Source organism: Talpa occidentalis, unplaced genomic scaffold, assembly GCF_014898055.3.
Source record: "Talpa occidentalis isolate TD23 unplaced genomic scaffold, MPIMG_talOcc4v2.1 talOcc4.12, whole genome shotgun sequence".
NCBI classification, from domain to species: domain Eukaryota; kingdom Metazoa; phylum Chordata; class Mammalia; order Eulipotyphla; family Talpidae; genus Talpa; species Talpa occidentalis.
Window position 1 is genome coordinate 56,132,730 of NW_023601212.1, and position 21,038 is coordinate 56,153,767.

The 21,038-nt window shown below is 36.5% G+C and overlaps 1 protein-coding gene and 1 long non-coding RNA gene across 9 annotated transcripts in view; one reads left to right on the forward strand and one right to left on the reverse strand.

The window, feature by feature from the left end:
* Positions 1-5,284, forward strand: part of LOC119241247 (uncharacterized) — a 42,762-nt gene extending 37,478 nt beyond the window's left edge. The window contains exon 4 of the long non-coding RNA XR_008551145.1: positions 5,037-5,284. This is a non-coding gene — a long non-coding RNA (uncharacterized LOC119241247). The remainder of the gene's footprint in view (positions 1-5,036) is intronic.
* The window catches only part of RASAL2 (RAS protein activator like 2), a 321,407-nt gene that overhangs the window by 54,580 nt on the left and 245,789 nt on the right, over positions 1-21,038 (reverse strand). For all 8 annotated transcript variants that reach the window (XM_054693446.1, XM_054693448.1, XM_054693447.1 and 5 more), the window contains one exon: positions 5,053-5,162. In XM_054693446.1, the coding sequence (XP_054549421.1) occupies positions 5,053-5,162 (110 nt within the window). The remainder of the gene's footprint in view (positions 1-5,052; positions 5,163-21,038) is intronic.

Consider the following 21,038-nt stretch of genomic DNA (forward strand, 5'->3'; position numbering starts at 1 on the left):
TGTGTGCTGGAGCTTACAGACAAAGAATGTTATTGTAGAATATTCCTTGGCCAGTTATTTTTTTTTAAATAATTTAACATCTTTATTGAGATATGAGATATAATTATCATATCATAAAATGGGCCCACTCAGTGTATTTTCAGTACAACTGTCACCACAATCTAAGCTTAAAATATTTTCATACTCCAAAAAGAAACATTACATCCATTAGCAGTCAGTCCTCATTCATCACTTTGCCCTGCCTCATAGCTCCAGTCTCTGGCAACTATTAATCTCCTATCTCTATAGATTTTCCTATTCTGGACATTTCACATAAATGGAATCATGTATTTTAAATGGTCTTCTGTAACAGGCTTCTTTCACTTTGTATAAAGTTTTCAAGGTTTATCTATGTTCTAGCATGTGTCATTACTTCATTCCTTTTATGGCTGAATAATATTGCATTGTGTGTTACAGATCACATTTGTAGACCTAGCTAACAGTTGATGGGCTTTTTGGCTGTATGAATAATGACACTAAGAATATTCGTGTTCAGGCGTTTCTGGGGACATATGTTTCATTTATCTTGGATATGCTGAAAAGGGAAGATATCAACTTCAATTTTAGAGGCAGGGGACACAAATGTCAGTATCTATAAGTTTTTTTATGTGGGTTGGCTAAGTTTCTCAACATTGCAATGCAATAAGTGGCTGCTGATTTCTGAGAGCTAGTTGGGAGCTGCATCTTTCCAGATTTTTTTTTTTTAAGTTTTATTTATTTATGCATACAAGAACTGGGATATAGGCCAGAGGTGTGGGGGTTGAGAGGATTCACCAGCGAAAGAGTGGGGAACAGAACAGAGAGATTTACTGAAATACACTGCTGAGGTGAGCAGCGGGCGAGACAGGAGAGGTCTACTTTGCCATGTGTGCCACCTCCCTGGATGGGGATCGAACTTATGCAGCAGTGGCTGAAAATAGCTTAATAGTGCTGTGACTTTACCCCTTGTGCAACCAGGGAAGCCCCTTTCCAGATTTCTGATGGTGGGTGAGTGAATCAACCTCCTCCTTATGTTAAAGACTGCAGCTGTCTTACACACAGTTAATTAACTTGTAGCTGAGCTTAAATTGAACTGTAGTATTCAACATCATAAATCATAAGGTGATATTAAGTCATGGTTATAGGACACAAGCAAATTTTCACACACGTACACATGTACTAAATTCATGGCCATCCCATCCCCCTTCCTTAATAACAGACTCTTGTATTATTGGGGGCAACGATGTACTCAGGTATAAAATTCCCAGCATCTCATGTAAATAAAGGTAGAGATGAGAAGAAGCAGAAATCACTAGTTGGTGTTTCAGGGAAGTCACCTGGAAAGGGAGATAATTTAGTTGGAACATAGGTGCTCTTTTATGGCTCAAAAACAAGGATGCTAAGGCTCAAGTTCCAGTAGCTAACTTTGCGAGCGTGTGATTCACTTATTTATTTATTTATTTATTTATTTATTTATTGCTTGCAACATGAATGGAACTAGAAGGAATTATGCTCAGTGAAATAAGTCAGAAGGAAAAAGAAAAATGTTGGATGTTCCACTTATAGGAGGAATAGGGGGGAACCAAATAAGACATCAGGGGAAAAAATAATAATACAAAACACAACAAAACAAAACAAAAACAGACAATTATAATCCAGTAGCTATCTTGTGCTATTAAAGAAATCCTTGAAGATCCCAAGAATGGCAAAGGAAAAAACTAACAAAGAGCCCTCACTGCTTAGCCTACACGGCCCAGCTTCAGACTTCTCTTATGTGAGAAAAAAAGTCATCTGACCTTGTTTAAGATAATTTTGAATATCTGTTAATGAGCAGCTGTTCTGAGTCCTAAGTGATAGACTTCTTTTAGAATTCCCTTCTATAGGCAATTGCATTTAATCTTCCTCTTATTTTAAGTAATCTAACTTGGTTTTCTCCTAGTTTCTCGAAAGACAGAGATCATATATTTGTTTCTTACATTGAGTAATTTTTAAGACAGAAAAATAAGAAAGGTTTTTATTTATCAACTTAAAAACTGGAATTCTACATTTTCATTATTTTCTTTACCTATCACGAACTATTAAATATTTCTGTTCAAGTTTCATGATTTTGTACCTTTTTGTTTTGATCATTATTTCCACTTGGAGAAAAGCTCTCCCCTGTGTCTTCAGTTCAAATTATACTGTTTCTGAAAGGTTCAACTCACAGGTCACTGCATCTAAGGCCTTTCTCTGATCCATCCAACAATAAGTAATCTCACCTAGCCTGGGCTTGTCTTTTTTTACTGGGTCTTAGAGGCCAGGGACTGTGTTTTAGTTCTATATTCCCATATAGGACATGGTTTTCTAACCTGTAAATTACTCACACATTATACGTTACTACATATCAAAAAATTTGCATTTTAGAAATACTGTTAGGCAAAATTTTCACTTCTTATGCCTATGTCCCACAATTTCAAAAAAAGAAATTATGAGTTTAAAGATCATTATACATTGCCCCTAAAGCAATAATGGTACCTAATTCCATAGCAGAGTTTATGACTTACAGATCATTGGTTAGACAAACCTGAAGCTGTCAGTCTTTTTAATCAACCAAGTCTGCATATTAAAATATTTGTGGTATTTCTGCACAGAAAAGCTTACTGACCCTATGTAGTAAACCCTCTTAAGATAAAACTAATTCATTTAAGTCAATTTCTCTGCTATCTAAGTAGTAACTCAGGCCTCATGAGGATAATTTTATCTTTTTAAAATGTTATGGGTGCAAATGAGGTTATCAAAATCCTCCAAGAACTCAAAATATCATCAACACACATACATAAAATCAGGATCACTAATTTATTTTCCTCTGGATAGAATATTTCCTCCTCTTGAAGAAGGAAGAGATAAAGTGATTTGCACAGTATCCTAATGAGCATTTAATGAGAAACAGATCCCTGGCTTCTTGAGTTCAATGTTCTGGTCAAATTCTGCCAGGTAAGCAACAAAGAAAGTCTGAGGCATTGAGCCACATGAAAATCTAAAACTTCTATATCATTTAGACATGATTTTAAAACACAAGAAACAGAGTGGGAGAAAATTTAGCAACAAGCATAATAGTGGCTGATTATCCTGGGTAAAAACAAAACAATATGCTGAATCATAAGAAAAAAGACAAATTGTTCAAAATGAGGTGGCAAGAGTAACTACCTTGTAGGGGTGTGGTGATGGTTAAGTGAGTTAGTTGATGTAAACTGCCTAAAACAGTATCTGGCACATAGTAAATACTACATATGTGTTTACTCATCCATCAAATGACAGTATCAAATATGTAAGGCACAAGTGAATTCAAATTCAAACTCTACTACTTACTAAGCTTTATGACCTTGGCCACTTTTTCAGTCTCTTTTGTCTTACCTCCTCTTCTGTGAAATGGGGATAATAATAGTGTCTAGAGTTATTGTGTTACATGAGGCCACATTAAAAATCTTAACACATAGTAAACAACAAGTATTGGTGATGTCAAGATACAACAGGTATCATTTTCAAAGTTCTGAACATTATGGAGACGTGAAGTATTAAAATTATGTCCTAAAAATGGGCAAAGTCCTATCCTAAACAGATACTTCTTCAAAGAAGATAGATGTTCCACAAGCACATGAAAAAATGTTCAATATCACTATTATAAGGGAAACAGAAATCAAGACCACAGTGAGCTAACAGCTCACACCTGTTAGAACGACCTATTCAAAAAAACTGGAATCAGAAAGTACTAGCCAAGGGTGTGGAAAAAAAGGGACACTCATATAGTTGCTGGAATATAAGGTTGTGCAGCCTCTATAGAAAACAGTATGAACCAGTTTGCACTCTGGTCCAACCACTATGGAGAGCTGTGTGGAGATTTCTGGACCTACTAAACATAGAACTTCCATATGATCCAGCAATTCCACTCCTAGGTATTTACCCAAAGGACACAGAAACATCAATTCCAAAGAGCACCTGCACCCCTATGTTTATAGCAGCACTGTTTACAATAGCTAAGCTTTGGAAACAACCCAAATGCCCAAAAATAGATGACTGGATCAAGAAGATGTGGTACATATATACCATGGAATATTACTCAGCATTCAAAAAAGATAAACACATGCAATTTGCAGCAACATGGATGGCGCCGGAAGGGATCATGCTCAGCGAAATAAGCCAGAAAGAAAAAGAAAAATACCGGATGGTCTCACTCATAGCAGGAATCTAGAAAACTTAAATAAGGGACCAGGAAAATGAATAACTATAAGAAAGTGAAAATCAAAATCAACAAAAATCTATGAACCAAAATTTATTATTTTTTAAATCAATCAATCAATCAATAAATAAAAAGAAAACAGTATGAAATTCTGAAAAATGAAAATTGGAAATACTATATGATCCAGCAATTCCACTGTTAAGTATTTATCCAAAGACTATAAAAACACTAATACAGAAAGATTTTTGCACCCCTATCTTTACAGAAGCATTATTCAGGATAGCTTAGATATGGAATCAACCTAAATGCCCACTGACAGATGATTGGAGGCCATACTTGCACTGGAGCTTGGTAGAGAAGATGGGGGAGAGTGCAACTGTAGCACATGAATTTGTTGAACTCACAAATTGTAGAGTTATGTAGATGAATGACAAATCATTAAAATTTGGGGAAAAGACATAGTCAGTGATTTTATCTTATAGTGTTATAAAGATTAAAGAAGATAGTGTATATAAGGCATCTAATATAATGCTCAAAAATATTAATTATCATCATCATCACTTACAGTCATTCCATAAAAGAAAGATACACCTCTATCCATGAGAACTGGATTCTACAGACATAGCACAATTGATTCTTAAAGTAGTTTTTAATCAACAAACACCTCATTATTTTAAGATTGAAAATGGCTGGATATTTGAGATAACATTTTGTATTTGATTTTTCTGTCATTGCTACAAAGTTAGAAAAGATGAAAATGCCTTATCAGAACCTATTGTAAAGCTGCTTTCTCTGTTTTAAGCCAGTTCACTTCCTACCTGTCCTCTGTATTGCGAAGGGAAGGAAGCCGGAAGCTTGTGTTCCTGTCCAGCTTTGATTGGCTTTTGGTCCTCTTGATGGAGCCTTTCAGACGCTTGCTGAAGAATCCCTGTAATGGAAAGCAAAAGGTGATGGGAGAGAAAAAAATAAAAGAACGCTGCTATCTTCCTACCTCTCTGTAAAACCTTTGCTAAAGACATTTAGATTTTTATAATGAAGACTTGAAACAGAATCTAGCTTTTAATTTTTAAATTCCTAAGTAAAGCTTGAAATCACATGACAAAGTGATGAATTCTTTTTCTTTAGATAACAAGGATAATTAAGCTTTTGATTTTATTTGAAGTACTTAATTTCTCACTTCTTAAGTTGTTTCTAGAGAAACCCTTAACTTTAATAATATGTGTATGTTTAAACACACCAATGTAACACAGAAAATACACTCTTTTCCATGAAGATGGTGTCAGCAATTTCAATAGCAGTGGCAATCAATGATTTCCTGAACTAAAAAAGTGCAAACAGTGTCATGTCAAAAAAACATGACAAAGAATAGCATGTAAGAAGGTATTTGGTGCATTGAAAGCATTTTAAAGATGTTGACAGTTGGGAGATAAGAAGTGTGATCCTAAGATCTGGGGGAAAAAAGAAATCAGTACAAGGCAATGTGTTGGTCTTACAAACATTAACATTTTGTCTGTATCACCTTGCATATTTGTAAAGTTAAGTTTTGAATGTAGTGAACTATTTTAACATGAAATAGATATTATTTATAAAATCGACGAAGCACCTAGAATTCAGATTAAGGTGCTTTACAGTTCTGGTCCCTGCTTGCTTCCTGCCACTTCCCTTATATTATCTAAAGCTCCTTGAACATCTTCCTAGTCTCAACAATTTGCTAATAATGAGCTTTCAGTAATAGTTTGTTGAATAAAAGAATAAATGCAAGAAGCAATGACAGTGGTCACTGTTTTCAAGAAACAACTCTATTGTCAGATGAAGGATATCTGATAGCAAAATGTCTTCAGAAAGGGTTGTAATTCAAAGAAGGTACTTTGGACATATGGAAAATTACTTTTTCTAATTATCTGAGATAAATATTAGTTTATAAAAACTATATAATAAATATTTCCATAGGGAAGAAAAAGAAATACTGGGTTAATATCAGCACATCAAAGTGTTTAGATTTATTTAGTTATGACTAAAGCCCACTGTTTCAGGGTAAGAGACTACATTAGTCAGCTATATTATGCTTATCTCATAACCCCACAATCTTAGTGTCATTAAACATGACTATGAGAAGGTCAACTATGAGGAATGGCAGTCTGAACCAAAGCTATCCTTCCTCAGGGAATCAGGCTAAGGGGGGCAGCGGCTTCAGCAGAATAAAGGACAAAGGAAATGTGATGAACCATGTCCTAGTTCTTATAGATTCCTGTCATTTCTGGTCTCAATTCATTGGACAAAGAAAGCCACAAGACCAACGCTAACTTCAATGGGGGAAAGCACATACAATCAGTGCTAGCATCTACAGAGGAAGCAAACTGGAAATATTTGGTGAACTTCAGTGTGGACTACCACAGTGCTGTTTCAGGTCATTGTTTTGTAAACACACAGACACTGATCCTTTCTTTAGAGAAAAACAGAAACAAACTTATTTGAATCAGAAGTACAACCATTAGCTGACTGAGAAAAACACTTAATAGATATTTTATTGTTCTTGCAGTCCAAAGAATAGGAGTAGAAACTTCTAGAAAACATCACACAAACATAATTCCCTAGGTTGTTTTATTCCCTTGGCTGTTTTTTTTTTAATTATTATTATAGTTATAAGAAATTGTCTGAGGTAAGACAACAAGGTTATTTTAAATAGTACTATATTTCTCAGAGACAGTCATATGCCTAGTCTCCTGTGCAATTTTAGCATCATTAGAGAAAATCTCAGTCATGTATCTTTCAAGGAAAACACTGTACTTACTACTTTCTATGGTTCAATCAAGATGGGTCACCAAATTTGCTCATAAATATAGTCAGCAAACCAGACCTAAGTTTACAGAATTCTATTAGGATCATTTATAGTTGGCTCAGAAACCACTGGCTTAGGTTGGTGAGTCCAATGACCCAACCAAACACCATATACAAATGTTTCTAACAAAAATACAATTAAGGGCTCCCTAGTGGTGCAGGGGTTAAGACGCAATCTATGAAGCTATCCGCAGCCACTGCAACATGAGTTTGATTCCCAGCCAGCCAGGGAGCAACCCACATGGTGTAGCAGACCTCTCCTGACTCGTCTGCTGCTCCCCTCAGCAGTGTACTTCGGTCAATCTGCCTGTTCTGTTCCCCACTCTGTCTCTGGTGAATCCTCTCACTGCCCCCCTCCACACCTCTGGCCTGTACCCCAGCTCTTGTATGCATAAATAAATAAATCTTTAAAATAAAATACAATTAAGCAGTAAACCACGAATGTCCTAGTAGCTGTTTATTCATATAGTACTTTACTATTTGTGGCACTGATTATATCATACTATGTATTGCAATATATTAATTTATTTTGTGTCTGTTAGTCATAAAACACTGCCAGGCATTATAAGGGAATCAAAGTTTTGCCCTTAAAGAGCAGGATTCAGACACACACACACACACAACCACACACATGCTCTCACACATGACACAATTAGGAAGGTAAATGCTCTAAATGCTTGCTATATTTAATCATAAAATAAAATTTATTCTTTGAATCTAGGACATCCTTGTAAATCACACCATTATTTTATGTACACTAAGAAAAAAAGCTGCCAATTATAACACAATGAATTAGAATTGTAAATTACAAATTCACTTAGAATTTTCATTTTGTATTAAAGAAGTTTTGTAAAAACTTATTTGGGAAGGTTTTGTCATATACACATAATGTATACATAAACAGAATATAAGCAAGATGAATTCGTTAAGGTATTCCTAGTGCTTCTTCACTCTTCTGAATTATTGATATTTTCTGACTCAGAGTAGTTGTTATGTTTGCCTATACAATAGCACCTTGTATTCTTTCAAGAATGTTGATGACACAGCACATCTTAAGGGTAATCTATAGAGATGTTAAAATGTGCATCTTAGAATTGATGAAATATGGTACTATTTTGGTGAGGTATAAAAAATGATTTTTAGGAGTTCAGAGAAAGTGTGTTACATCATCCAGAGAAATAAGGGGTATTACATGGAAGAAGTGGAATATGCTAAGTACCCAATGGGTAGACAGGACTTGGCAATGAGGAACAAGTGTATTTTATAGAGTATCACATGGGAAATGGCATGTAACTAAGAATACACAGGGTATACACTAAGTAGAGTCAGTCTGGCTGATAATCAAATAGGAGTACTGAAAAATAAGACTGAAAAGATGACTTGATATTTAATAGCTATTGATACGTAATTATTGCCCCCATTGTCCAACTTTTGAGAGAAGGTATAATGCTCTATTTAACTTAAATCTGCCACAGGATCTAAAGTTTAGTAAGTGTTCAATAAATATCTAATAAATGGATATAAAAAATTATGGCTGTTGTAGGAATACAGGTAAGGAAAAGTTTAAGGTTGTCCAGTGTGGTCGGTGATATTTCACAGAAGAAGTAGAATCTACCAATCTACCATGAAATTCTCCCTGATGTGAATGAAACATGGTTTTCACTTGAGAATATTATTTAACTTAGAGTCCAATTTGATAGAAGCTTTTCCTTTCCTCTACCCAATATTCAATGGTACTCAGGAAGAAGTGCTAGGATTTTTCTACTTACCATAAGTGCTTCTAGGTCATTATTTCTTAAAAATAACAGCTTATATTCTTAACTCCTAACATCATGCTAGGAAATAACCAGATAGTGACTCTACAAATATCCTAGCTTCATAGTTCCTGACTCCAATAACTTTTATTCTCTTTAGAGACCCACTCCTAGAACCTAGACCCACACCCTAGATCTTATCTTTCAGAAAGCCTCCACTTCAAACAAACTAAATGATAATATACTTTTCAACCCCTTATCTGTATTTCCTTCTCCTAATATTCTCCAACTTCTTAGAAATTTTAGTCTCTTGACCATACCATTTTCTCCCTGTTCCCATTTTCTTCATTCAGCCTCAACTCCATGGCTTATTATCTGAGGCTATTCAATTACCAACAACCTCGATTATCTTAAATGGCTAGTTATCCAAAATCAAGAGTGGATCAATCTGTAAGTTCTGGTAGCATGACTGGACTGTTGAGGAACACTACATAGCTAAATAGATATTGCTAAAAACCCGAGTGGTGGCTTGGCTTCTCTGTTCCTTCATACTAGACCAACCCTGTACTAGGCCTTCCAGTAATATTACTTACACTGGGAAACCTCAGAGTGTGTGACAGTCCACTTGACACTGCACCCTTCTGAGAAGTTCCTTATGTACAGGTCATTATGCTTTGTATGATGCAATTCTGCCCTGGCTGCAGCTGGTATGGTTTCATGTGGCAACTTACCAGTCCAGCCTGATTTCTGGCCATTCCCTGCTTCATGCTTTATACTCCAGCAACTCTAAAAGCCTACAATTCTCTACAGTCACCATGAATCTTTGTTATTGCTCATATTACCTGGCAAAACCATCCTTTCAGACTCAACTCAGGCATGACCTCTTCTAGGGTATCTTTTTTTTTTTTTATTAAAGATTTATTTATACAAGTACTGGGTACAGTCAGAAGTGCGGGAGGGTGAGAGAATTCACCAGAGCCGGAGCAGGGAGCAGAGCAGGCAGAAGGACCGAAGTACACTGCTGAGGGGAGCAGCGGGCGGCAGGAGAGGTCTGCGCACCATGTGGGACCCTCCTCCGATGGCCGGCTGAGGCCAGGGAGCAGCGGTGGCTGGGGAGCAGCCGTGGCCGGGGAGCAGCCGGGGATGGAACCATAGCCGCGGAGGCTTCAGGCAGCTTCGCAACCTAGCTCTCAACCGCTGCGCCACCGGTGCGCCACCGGGGAGGTCCTTCTAGGGTATCTTTTTTTTTTTTTTAAAGGAGAACTGTTGGGTTTTTTTTTTTGTTTGTTTGTTTTGTTTTTTTTTTAATTTATTTATATATTTATACAAGCACTGGGTACAGTCAGAAGCGTGGGAGGGCGAGAGAATTCACCAGAGCCAGAGCGGGGAGCAGAGCAGGCAGAAGGACCGAAGCACACTGCTGAGGGGAGCAGCGGGCGGCAGGAGAGGTCTGCGCGCCATGTGGGACCCTCCTCCAGTGGCCGGGGAGCAGCTGGGTATCGAACCGGCACTGCAGAGGCTGCGGGCAGCTTCGCAACCCAGCGCTCAACCGCTGCGCCACCGGGGAGGCCCCTAGGGTATCTTTTTTGACATGTCCTGACCCTGCTCTCAAGATTGGGTGTGCTCCCTCCCCACACCCATGCTTTCAAGTACCTATACAGTGAGTGAGCTTTACAGTTAGCACCCCTCATGCCTACTTTTGTGTTTCCCTTACTAAACTCCAAATTCCTAAGGGCAGGAACTAAACAACATTTGCATTGCCAGAGTAGATCTGATATCTGACATTTAGAAGGGCTCAATCAATGTTCATAAGACTGAAATACAATAGGCAGTGAAATGAATAAAACCCATTGTGGTATTTGTGCTTAAAGTGCCACGATGGAAAGATCTGTGTACTCTAAATCAGAAAGTGTGGTTTTAAATCTTGGTTCCAATTTATCCTAGCTGAATGATCTCGGATAAGTCATAACTTACAAGTTTCATATTTCTCATCTGTAAAAATGAGAATTAAAAAAAGTCCTCTTCCTAAGGCCATTTGAAAGAGAGATATTACAAGAGTTTTCAAAATTACCAGAAATTGGGGTACTTGTAAGTAGAGGCTGGGCAAAGGCATTAAGGCAAAGGCATACCTAGTATTAAGAGAATATGAATCTAGGGAAAGAAACTACAGAATAGGCTAGGTAGTATCATGATTTCTCCTTCTAGAAACAACCAGAACAAAGGAAGGGAAGGAAATTATTCAATAGAAACAAGTTCCCTAAGAGTCAGGATTTTGGGGGTGTTTTGTTCACGGATGTGGTTCTATATACAGACACTGTAAGTACTCTATTTGGGACACTGTAAGTACTCAATAAACATTTGTTGACTGAGTGGATTTACTAAATGTTTCCTGGGTATCAAGCTCCAGCCAGGTACTACCCAGTGTGTAAAACCACTTAATCCATGCAACAACTCAATGAAATAGGTATTCGTTGATTTGCTTTAGGTCACAGAGTGAGAGTGAGAACTTAAACCCAGGATACTGCTAGTACCTAAAAAGCTTCATTCATTCATATATATTTTGAATACCTATATATGCCAGAAACACAAGGCACTTAAACTAGTGCCAAATGAACAAAAATCTTTACCTTCATTAAATTTAAATATTAGTGGAAGGAGACAATGAATAAAGAACATTATAAGCTAGTAAAAGACAAGCACATAGAAAAATAGGGCCACGTAAAAGAGTTGGGATGTAAAATGGTCATGGGAGGCCTTGTGAAGTTGAGCAGTGACTTGAAGGAGGTTAGTTAGCCCACTGCAGAAGGGAAAAGCATTGTGGGCAAGAAGAGGCTGGGCAAAGGCATTAAGGCAGAGGCATACCTAGTATGTTCAAGAAAGAGCAAAGAAGTTATTGTGGTTGGAATGGAGAAGCAATTAGGAGGCTAGTGTGAAATGAGGTCAGAGAAGTAGCAAGGTAGGGAGGTTTCCCTGGGAAGGGAGGGAGGCACAGTGTGTAGCTCCTATAGACCAATCTCACCCTTTGCTCACCATTTGCTTCTCTGAGAGGAATACTTTAAACCATGAAAATAGAAATGTGTTCTAATTTAATATGAAGTTTTTGAGCAAGAATGCTTAATACATAAACAATTCATTTTTCATTAAAAATCACCTGTCAATAGCGAAAATACAGAGGAGTCATATGACTTTCTCCAGGTCACACAATTGCTAAGTGACACAGTAGAACATCAAGCTCAGGAAGCCTGGTTATGGAACTTTTGCTTTTTAATCACTATGTTTATTACTAATTCTCTGTACTCAAATTCCTCTTTAAATATTCCAGACTCTATAATATAAAATAATTTCTACATTTATACTATACTTATTTTTTACACACATCTTATTATAGAATTGTATACCAGAGAGAGGCAGAAATGCAATATGACAATTCAAAAAAAATGAGGGAAAAAAAGAAAACCAAAAAACCACTAGTACGACATTGAACTTAGAAAAGATTGTCCCTAGGGCTTCTCTCTATATAATTAAACTAAAGTGAGACTGAAGCCCTACTGAAATTACTTTTATATGTAACAGATTCTGTGGTTACTGAGAATAAGAGAGAAATAATCCAAATATAAATTTTAAAAGACGGATGCCAAGAAGAAAATGCTTTTTTCACAGTTATAATATTCATGTCTTATAGAAATATGAAGTATAAGTCATGCTCTACAGCATATTCTAAATATCTAATGACATAAACGGAAACAAAGACTATAAATAAAATGATTTCACCCTTCTGACACCAACCTAATCTGAAAAGATACTAAAAAATCCCCCCAAATTCTGCCTTACTAATTCTTCTTTGAAATGAGGTTGCTACTATCCACAATTTTAAATATAGTAGAAAGCTCATCACATTAAACAACTACATTATTATAGCAAGGGATACAGCTAAAATGACTTAACTTTAATTAGTTGGTACTCACTATTTTCTGCCAAAATATGGCTTAAAATTAGCACCTGCGTGTGAAAGAAAAGGCCAAATGTTGCCTTTCTCCGGAGCTTGGTAAGTGTTAACATAATGATAAAAGTTGTTCACCACCTGCAAATTGGACTAACCCCCGAAGACTGAACTTGGCTATCAGGGCATGATTGGTAACTGAAATAAAACTGCTGCTATGCAACCACTCTCAGAAGCCTCAGTGGTGGTAATGAGAAACACGGACTTGCTGGCGTCCTAGTGCCCTGCTGTTCCCTTAAGACATGGAGAAGTGGAAGCAAGAAACATGTCATCACCTTTCATGCAAAAACACAGTGATGTGCAGCAGAACCCTGCTTTAATCCTGTTTGAGACTCTTTCTCATCAGCAAGTACACAGGGGATTAAGGACAATATTACAGCGATTCTTAGTGATTAAATAATTTGAACAACAGTTCTTTAAAATGTATGAGGAACACTAAGAAAATGCCACCTTGTCAACTTGTCAAGAACTTGGTGAAAATCATTTTCATTCTTGTTTTTTGAGTTTATTTTAATAAATTAGTTTCTACATTTTGTACATTGCAGCAGTCATTTTATTTTGGATTGTAATTACCTTAGGAGAATGGCTATGTCATATACAAACTATTCCCTTCCTTGTTCTCTTAATATAACTTAGGAACTTGTAGATGTTTCATAAATGTTGATTAAAATCTAATTGTAGAAAATTGACAAGGAAAAAGGGAAAGAAAAGATAATAGAAGGTGTAAACTAAACTTTGCAGTCAATTTTACTTAATCGTTCAGTTGGTGGAACTCCAACTAGGAAGGGAAACTCTAGGTAACAAGTATAAAAAAAAAAAATGAACAATGCGAAGTGTTTTGGAGTTAACGTGCCAGCTTTACTGTGGGTAATTTCTCCCCTTTCTGGGCTTTGTTTTTGTAAATTTAAGCATCAAAGGAGAAAAAACAATTCTATCATAAATTGCAATTGTTCTCTAGTACAGAGCTGATGAATCAATCTTTGAGGCATGGAGCATACATTAAGACTGCTTTGGGGGCAAACAGAAGTTATCTACCATATATTCTCTATTCCCTAATAATATTCTTTGAGATTCATTTACATTTGATAGAACACTGCTCTTTCTTTTGACATTATCTCCCTGTTAATTTTTTTTCTAATCTTTTACTTTTAACTTTAATATATTTTAAATGTATCTTTTCTTTTAAAACATAGTGTTTATTAAAATATAATTACAAAAGACAAAAAAACCCACAAAAATTATTTGTATGTGTGTAGCTTGATGAGTTTTGATGAATGTATACTACCACAGTTAAGATACAGAACATTTCTATCACCCCCAATCTCATCAACAGAAATTGTGATCAAACTTTATATTTTCTACCATGCTTACATGATGAAATAGTATCTTTATGTTGTTTTAATTGGCATTTCTCTGATCATAAGTGAGTTTGAACATTAGTCTTATATGTTCAGGGCAATTTTTATTTTTATGGATGAATTTTTTTTTTTAAGATTTATTTATTTATGCATACAAGAGCTGGGGTACAGGCCAAAGGCGGAGGGTAGGGGGCATGAGAAGATTCACCAGAGACGGAGTGGGGAACAGAACAGGCAGATTGACCAAAGTACACTGCCGAGAGGAGCAGCGGGCGAGTCAGGAGAGGTCTGCTGCGCTATGTGGGTTGCTCCCTGGCTGGCCAGGAATCGAACTTGTGCTACAGTGGCTGCAGATAGCTTCATAGGTTGCGTCTTAACCCTCGCGCCACCAGGGAGGCCCTGAATTTTCTTTTATTTTTATTTTCTTTGCATAGAAGAACTGGGGTGTAAGCCAGAGGTGCAGGGGGTGAGAGGATTCACCAGGGACAGAGTGAGGAGCAGAACAGGTGGATTTACTGAAACACACTGCTAAGGGGAGCAGTAGGCAAGACAGGAGAGGTCTACTATGTCATATGTTGGTTAGCTCCTTGGCCGGGGATGGAACTCAGGAGTGGTGATAGCACAGAGACTTAACCCTTAGGCCACCAGAGAGGCCTCAAGTTCAGGGCTATTTTTATAGTTTTTGAGAATTACCTGTTTGCATTTTTTTTTTTTCAGTTTTCCATTGGATTTTGGCCCTTTATCTCTCATTTTTAATAGGTTTTTATATGTTGTAGAGATTTTTTTTTCCCCAGTCTCTTGTCTTTTTAGCTTCATTAGGATGTTTTATGCCATGGAATCTTTTAAAAACATTTTTGTCCCTGGCTCCTCAATAACCATCACAGAAAGTTTTCCCCACATTTAAGATTAAAGAGGAATTCACTATTTTTTGGTAGTAGTTGTATGATTTATTTTATTTACAATTATTTATTTACATTTACATTTTATTTACATTATTTATTTACATTTCTAATCCATATGGAGTTTACTCTTATAGGTGTGAGATAGACATCTAGTTTTATTGTTTTTTCCAAATGGCTACTCACTTGTCTCGCTATTACTTCAAATACCAACTATGCAGAAAACCATCCTTGATTTCTCTAGTAGGAGCTGGTATCTCTTTTCTGATTACCTAAGATTTTGTGTTTAAGAGAAGTGGATTAAGAAAATGTAGTATATATACACAATAGAATACTACTCAGCTGTAAAAAAAAAAAAGATGAATGCTAGTCATTTGGGACTGCATGGATGGAACTGGAGGGAATTATCTAAGTGAAATAAAGTCAGAAGGAGAAATGGAATGACATATGGAATATAGTCAGGAAAAATAAAGGAATTATTAAAAGTAAACCAAAACAAACCCTAGAAATATGACTACAGAATTTAGGCTGCTGGAAAAGGAGGGTGGAGGAGGGAATAGGAGGGAGCTCACTAGCTTTGTTTAAAGGACTATGGGTGCTTTGGTGGTGTGGGTGGTATGGTAACATACATCTGAGGAGGTGTGAACCTAGTCCCATAAATCATGCACAGTGTTGTAAAACAATATTACCTCAATAAAGAGAAACAATTGGTAATCATACTATTGTTTTCCTGTGTCTTGACAATAATTCTACTTCTATTTTCTAGTTCCTACTGAGTTTTCATTTCTGAAGGCAAACATTACTGAGTTCATCTTTGTATTTCTACCGTGCTTGGCTCACAGTGGGCTATTTAATATCTATTTGTGTAATGCTTCTAATGATTAACCTGAATTGTTGAGAAAAGTTCAATTCATTCAAGAAAGTAGGAAAAATAGCTAATATCTCTGAGAAAAAAACTCCTCAAACATATTAAAATAACACCAAATCTGGTGTTAAATGAGGAGCTTATTATCTTGAATATTCTCATCTGTAACCCACCTCAGTTTCTGCTAATGAGGTATTTGTTGATTTTATTATGATTAGCAGAGACTATTGATCTTAGCAGAGACTATATGAATATTAAGAAAGATGGCTTTAAGAGATAAAATAATGAGAAATGATGCTCAGAAGAAAGAGCATTTCTTCAAAGTGAGGTTTATTAGTCTATTGGACAGTCTCCCAGAGGTTCTCATGGAAACCTGAAAAAGCATCCAATAATAAAATGTGAAAGACATATTTTCATCATCAGGGGAGATGGACTACTTGAATTTAATTGAAGTTTCCACCTCTAATTTTCTAGGACACTAAGAATAACAGTATGGAGGGGGGATTTAGAGTTTAACAGTTACATAAAAAAATTCTTATTGCCTGTGGTGAAACAAAATGCACCTAAGATCCAAATTATGGTGAGACAACGGTGCAAATTAAAATAATATAATTAGTCTTTACTAACATTTATCAGAATAGGCTGTTTCTTTAAAAAAAAAAATTAAGCATAGGAGAGAGAAGTCTATCATTATGGAAAAGTTTTATTAGGCATACTTATATAACTTTTAGAGGCTATTTTCTAATTGTAATGCTTCTAATGCTACAGACATATTTTCCCACTTTAAATTTAGGTACCCAAATATTAATAAATTGGTCATTAGTATGTAGTACCTTTTTCTTTGGCAAATCTTCAAGAATTTTAAAATATTTCATTATCATAAGAAAGGAACCATAGGCCTTAGAAAAGGTCAAACAATTTGTTCTTGGTCATACAAGTGAGATACTAACTGAACATGCATTAAAAAGTATGATTTCATATCACTCCTTTACCTGTTTTAGGTACAAATTCTTAAGTGCAAATAAAAGGAAATCCTTGTACTGATACTCTGGAAGAATTAAAATGGCAATGACATAGACCTCAGATCACATGGTCAGAAGAAATCAGAGCCTTTTCAACTGCAGGTACCTGATATTAATGGAGAAGTGCCCATGGGTGAGAGCAGCCTCAATGAATGCATAAGATATGAGCCCAGGTAGTTATGTAGATCATCAGGTTTTGATCTTCACTTCTGCTAGCTGTATTGCTTTTTATCATTTAACTTTTGAAGAGTTGTTAGGCAAGCCACATTTCTATATATCCAGTCTATTCCTTGAGTGAGCAACAAACCAAGAAAGCAAGTCCTCTGAGTCACTCTTTTTAATCATTATTCTCACATGGTTCCACAGAATTAAAATTGTTTCTTTCTACTAACTTTCAATTTTATTTTACCTAGCCTTTAAAAAGTATACAATGTTGATTAATTTCAACCATCAACCAGTGATAAAGATGCCACGGCCTAAGACCTTAATGTCTTTGTAGTGCTCAGACCTTGGGTAGTCATGAATGCCACCGATATACTGAATTCTCATAAACAGATTAGGAAAAAGAAATGGCCAATGCTGGAGTTACAACATGAGTAAGATCTAGTACTGATCTAAAAGAGTGGTTTCTAAAATATTTTCACCATGTATTAAATGAGTAAAAATACCATTGGTCTACATTCCTATAATAGTTTACCTATATATTAACCATAAGAATGTTTTGACAGATAAGTATAAAACATTCAATAAAACATAAATTTAAAAAGAGTGAAATTTAAAACATCGAACACTCAATATTCTTCTTGCAACCCAAATGGATTGTGCTGTGCACCCTCTGAGGTATATCCAACCCATTCTGGAGACCACCAGCTAGAGTATCAGACCAGAAAAGGCAACTACACAAATAATGACCCTAAAGATAACTGTGTCAGTACTATAATAGATAAATGTGCACTATTAGAGGACAGAGAAGGTCAATGCTAACGCTGCCAAGAAGAGGTGGGGAGACAATGGAACTGAGTTTTCAGGGATGAGAATACTCAGGACAATTTAAGTCCTCTGTGGTAAATTATCATGGTATCCAGCACTAAAATAATTAAATCTTGCAAAAAAAAAAAAAAAAAGGATGAGAATTCAATTAGGGAGTATAGGAAGAAATGTGCAAAGATATCTGGGAAACTTGTTTGGGGGAATCCTTAAATTTGGTTAAGACGGAGCACTAAGATAGAACACTTTTTAAGTTGAAGGCTTAGAGACATGGGGCTGAGAATGGGGAAGTTGACTGTTAGCCCTGACACAGGAAGGGCAGCCAAAACCTAGACAAATGTATGACTTTCTGCGCCAATTACTCCATAAAGCATGAGTTAAACACAAAAGTTTTCAGCTATCTAAAGACATTCAAATGAAGGGAAGGAGGAAGGGACAGAGAGAGAAGGTAGAAAGCACTCACTGTGCAAACATCAATTCCAAAGAACACCTGCACCCCTATGTTTATAGCAGCACTATTTATAATAGCTAGGCTTTGGAAACAGCCCAAATGCCCAAAAATAGATGACTGGATCAAGAAGATGTGGTACATATATACCATGGAATATTACTCAGCATTCAAAAAAGATAAACACATGCAATTTGCAGCAACATGGATGGCGCTGGAAGAGATCATGCTCAGCGAAATAAGCCAAAAAGAAAAAGAAAAAATACTGGATGGTCTCACTCATAGCAGGAATCTAGAAAACTTAAATAAGGGACCAGGAAAATGAATAACTATAAGAAAGTGAAAATCAAAATCAACAAAAAACTATGAACCAGAGACATTTTTAGGGGGGCAGGGGCGGGAGGGGAGGATTGGGGTCAGAATGGGGGGGGCTGCAATTGTATGGGGAATATAAAAATAAAATTTATTATTTAAAAAAAAAAAGCACTCACTGTGCAATCAAAAAAAAAAATCTACAAAATTTGATCATGTCTATGGATGTGGGACCACAGAGAGCTACTAAAAGACTTTAAGCAAGGGAGTCCAGATTTTTCAGGTTTAAAGAGACGACTCTGGCAGCAGTGCGAAAGCTAAAGTGGGGGAAGGGGGAACTGGAGACCAGGAAATGAGTTAAATACTGTACAAGACAGGACTGGTTACATATTTTGAAAGGCTTGGTGCAAAATACAGGGGCCCATGTTCAAAAAGCAGGAAAACCAATAACTTTCCCCCCTTTCTTCAGCAGTGTCTTTCCATCTACAATGGTGTTTTCAACTTGCTATTTAATGTCACACTCCCTTGAGCACCAGAGCAAGTGCAGACCTTCACAGGTGCCTTGGGGCCCCAACCCATGACTCAATATGTGGGTGGTCCACTGGCTGCCAGGTTCCCCTTGCTGGCTACCACACCCATGTGCCATGTCTAGGCTCAGGGCAGGAAAAATGAGGCAAGCTTATTTCCTTCCTATGGTCACCCCTGCAATTCGCTAGATTCTCGATTAGGGATGGAGCTTGGCTACAGGCCACCTGGCAGACAGTAATAGAGCTAATAGACAGGAGTCCTGTCATGTCTTGCCTCTGAGATGCCATAGGGTGGCCTGTCAAATTTTATCTTTCTTTTGTGTGTGCACAGGCTTCTACCAGGGTTAGAGAGTGCTAGCTATGACTGAGTGAGGCAGAGAATGGGAAGTTGGCTGTGGTGTGGTGGGCAGGGCATAGGCAGCTCAGTATCCATTCCAGGGAGGCAGTGGGAGGTAGTATCCTCTTTGGCTCCAAGTCCTGCACATGCTCCACTGTCCCCCTGAACTTCACTTAAAAAACACAAATCCAAAGATGAATCATTAAGAACTCTGAGATGGCAACCACAGAGCATTAAACTCTGAGGGCGGATCATATGTAATGGACTGATGTCATGCTCATGAAGCCAAGCTGGCAATGATTTAGAGGAAGATCAGAAGCACTAATGATTGAAGTCACTTGAGTGGTGATGGGGCTGGAAGAAAGGACAGATGAATATGAAGGGAGGCAAAAAGATCTGGTGACTGAATTTGAGAAGAGAAGATAATAGTAGGGCTCTTGGTTTTCTGGCTCTGGGAACTAAAGCAATTTGGAGTAGTATAAAATTAGAAATTAATTAGAAATTTAGGGGGATAACAGTTTTTGGGAAAAACACAAGTGAATATAGTATGGGTCAAGCTGAATCTTTTCAAAATTATTATGAAACATCAGAACTAAATCTTAGAATTAAGACTTTAGAAGGAGATTCTCCCCAACAATATCCCTTTCCATTTTTTGATTTGTTGATCAATAATTTCATTGCTATACAAAAATCATAAAAAATTCTCTTAGGCTGTATTTTTTTGACATAATAAAATGTTATTGCAATACCTTTTAAGTAAGTTTGATAAGCACACTTGGTCAAACACAAGGTTTAATTATGAAGACACAATAAAAAAATCCTCTTAACATGAAGATCTCAGCGCGATCCCTTTAAAAAAGTCCACATGTATAACATCAAGCCAGCATGCACAGGCAGAAGCAGACTACAGGCAAAGTGAAAAAAGTCAAGTAGTTTTTATATAAGAGACATGAACTTATGGAAGAGATTAGAAAATATACTATATAATAATTCTTAAGATGTGAAAATTTGCAAAAACTAAAAGATATTCACATATATATGACTACCATAATTTGCTTTTTTCTTTTAAAGCCAAATATCAAACTTCCTATTCCCATATCCTTGAGTAAAAATGTATGCTATTATCTTCCTTATAGCAGGCAAAGTGTGGTAGTTTGCATAAAAATGCAAATATGTAAAATATCAGTAATGAGCCCCTAAAAAAAGCATGTATAGAAAATAAGTAAACAATATATAATGAAGTGCAGTCTACATTTTTATTTAACCCAACATATTCAAAATACTATTTTGACTTACAATCAATATTAAAATATATTCATATTTTAAAATTCTTTTCCCAAGTTTTTTTTTAATAGCTTTATTGAGATATCATTTACACACCATTCAAATTCACTCTTGTAAAGTGTATCATTCAGTGGTGGGTGTAATTAAACCCACTGTGCAACTGTCACCAGTCT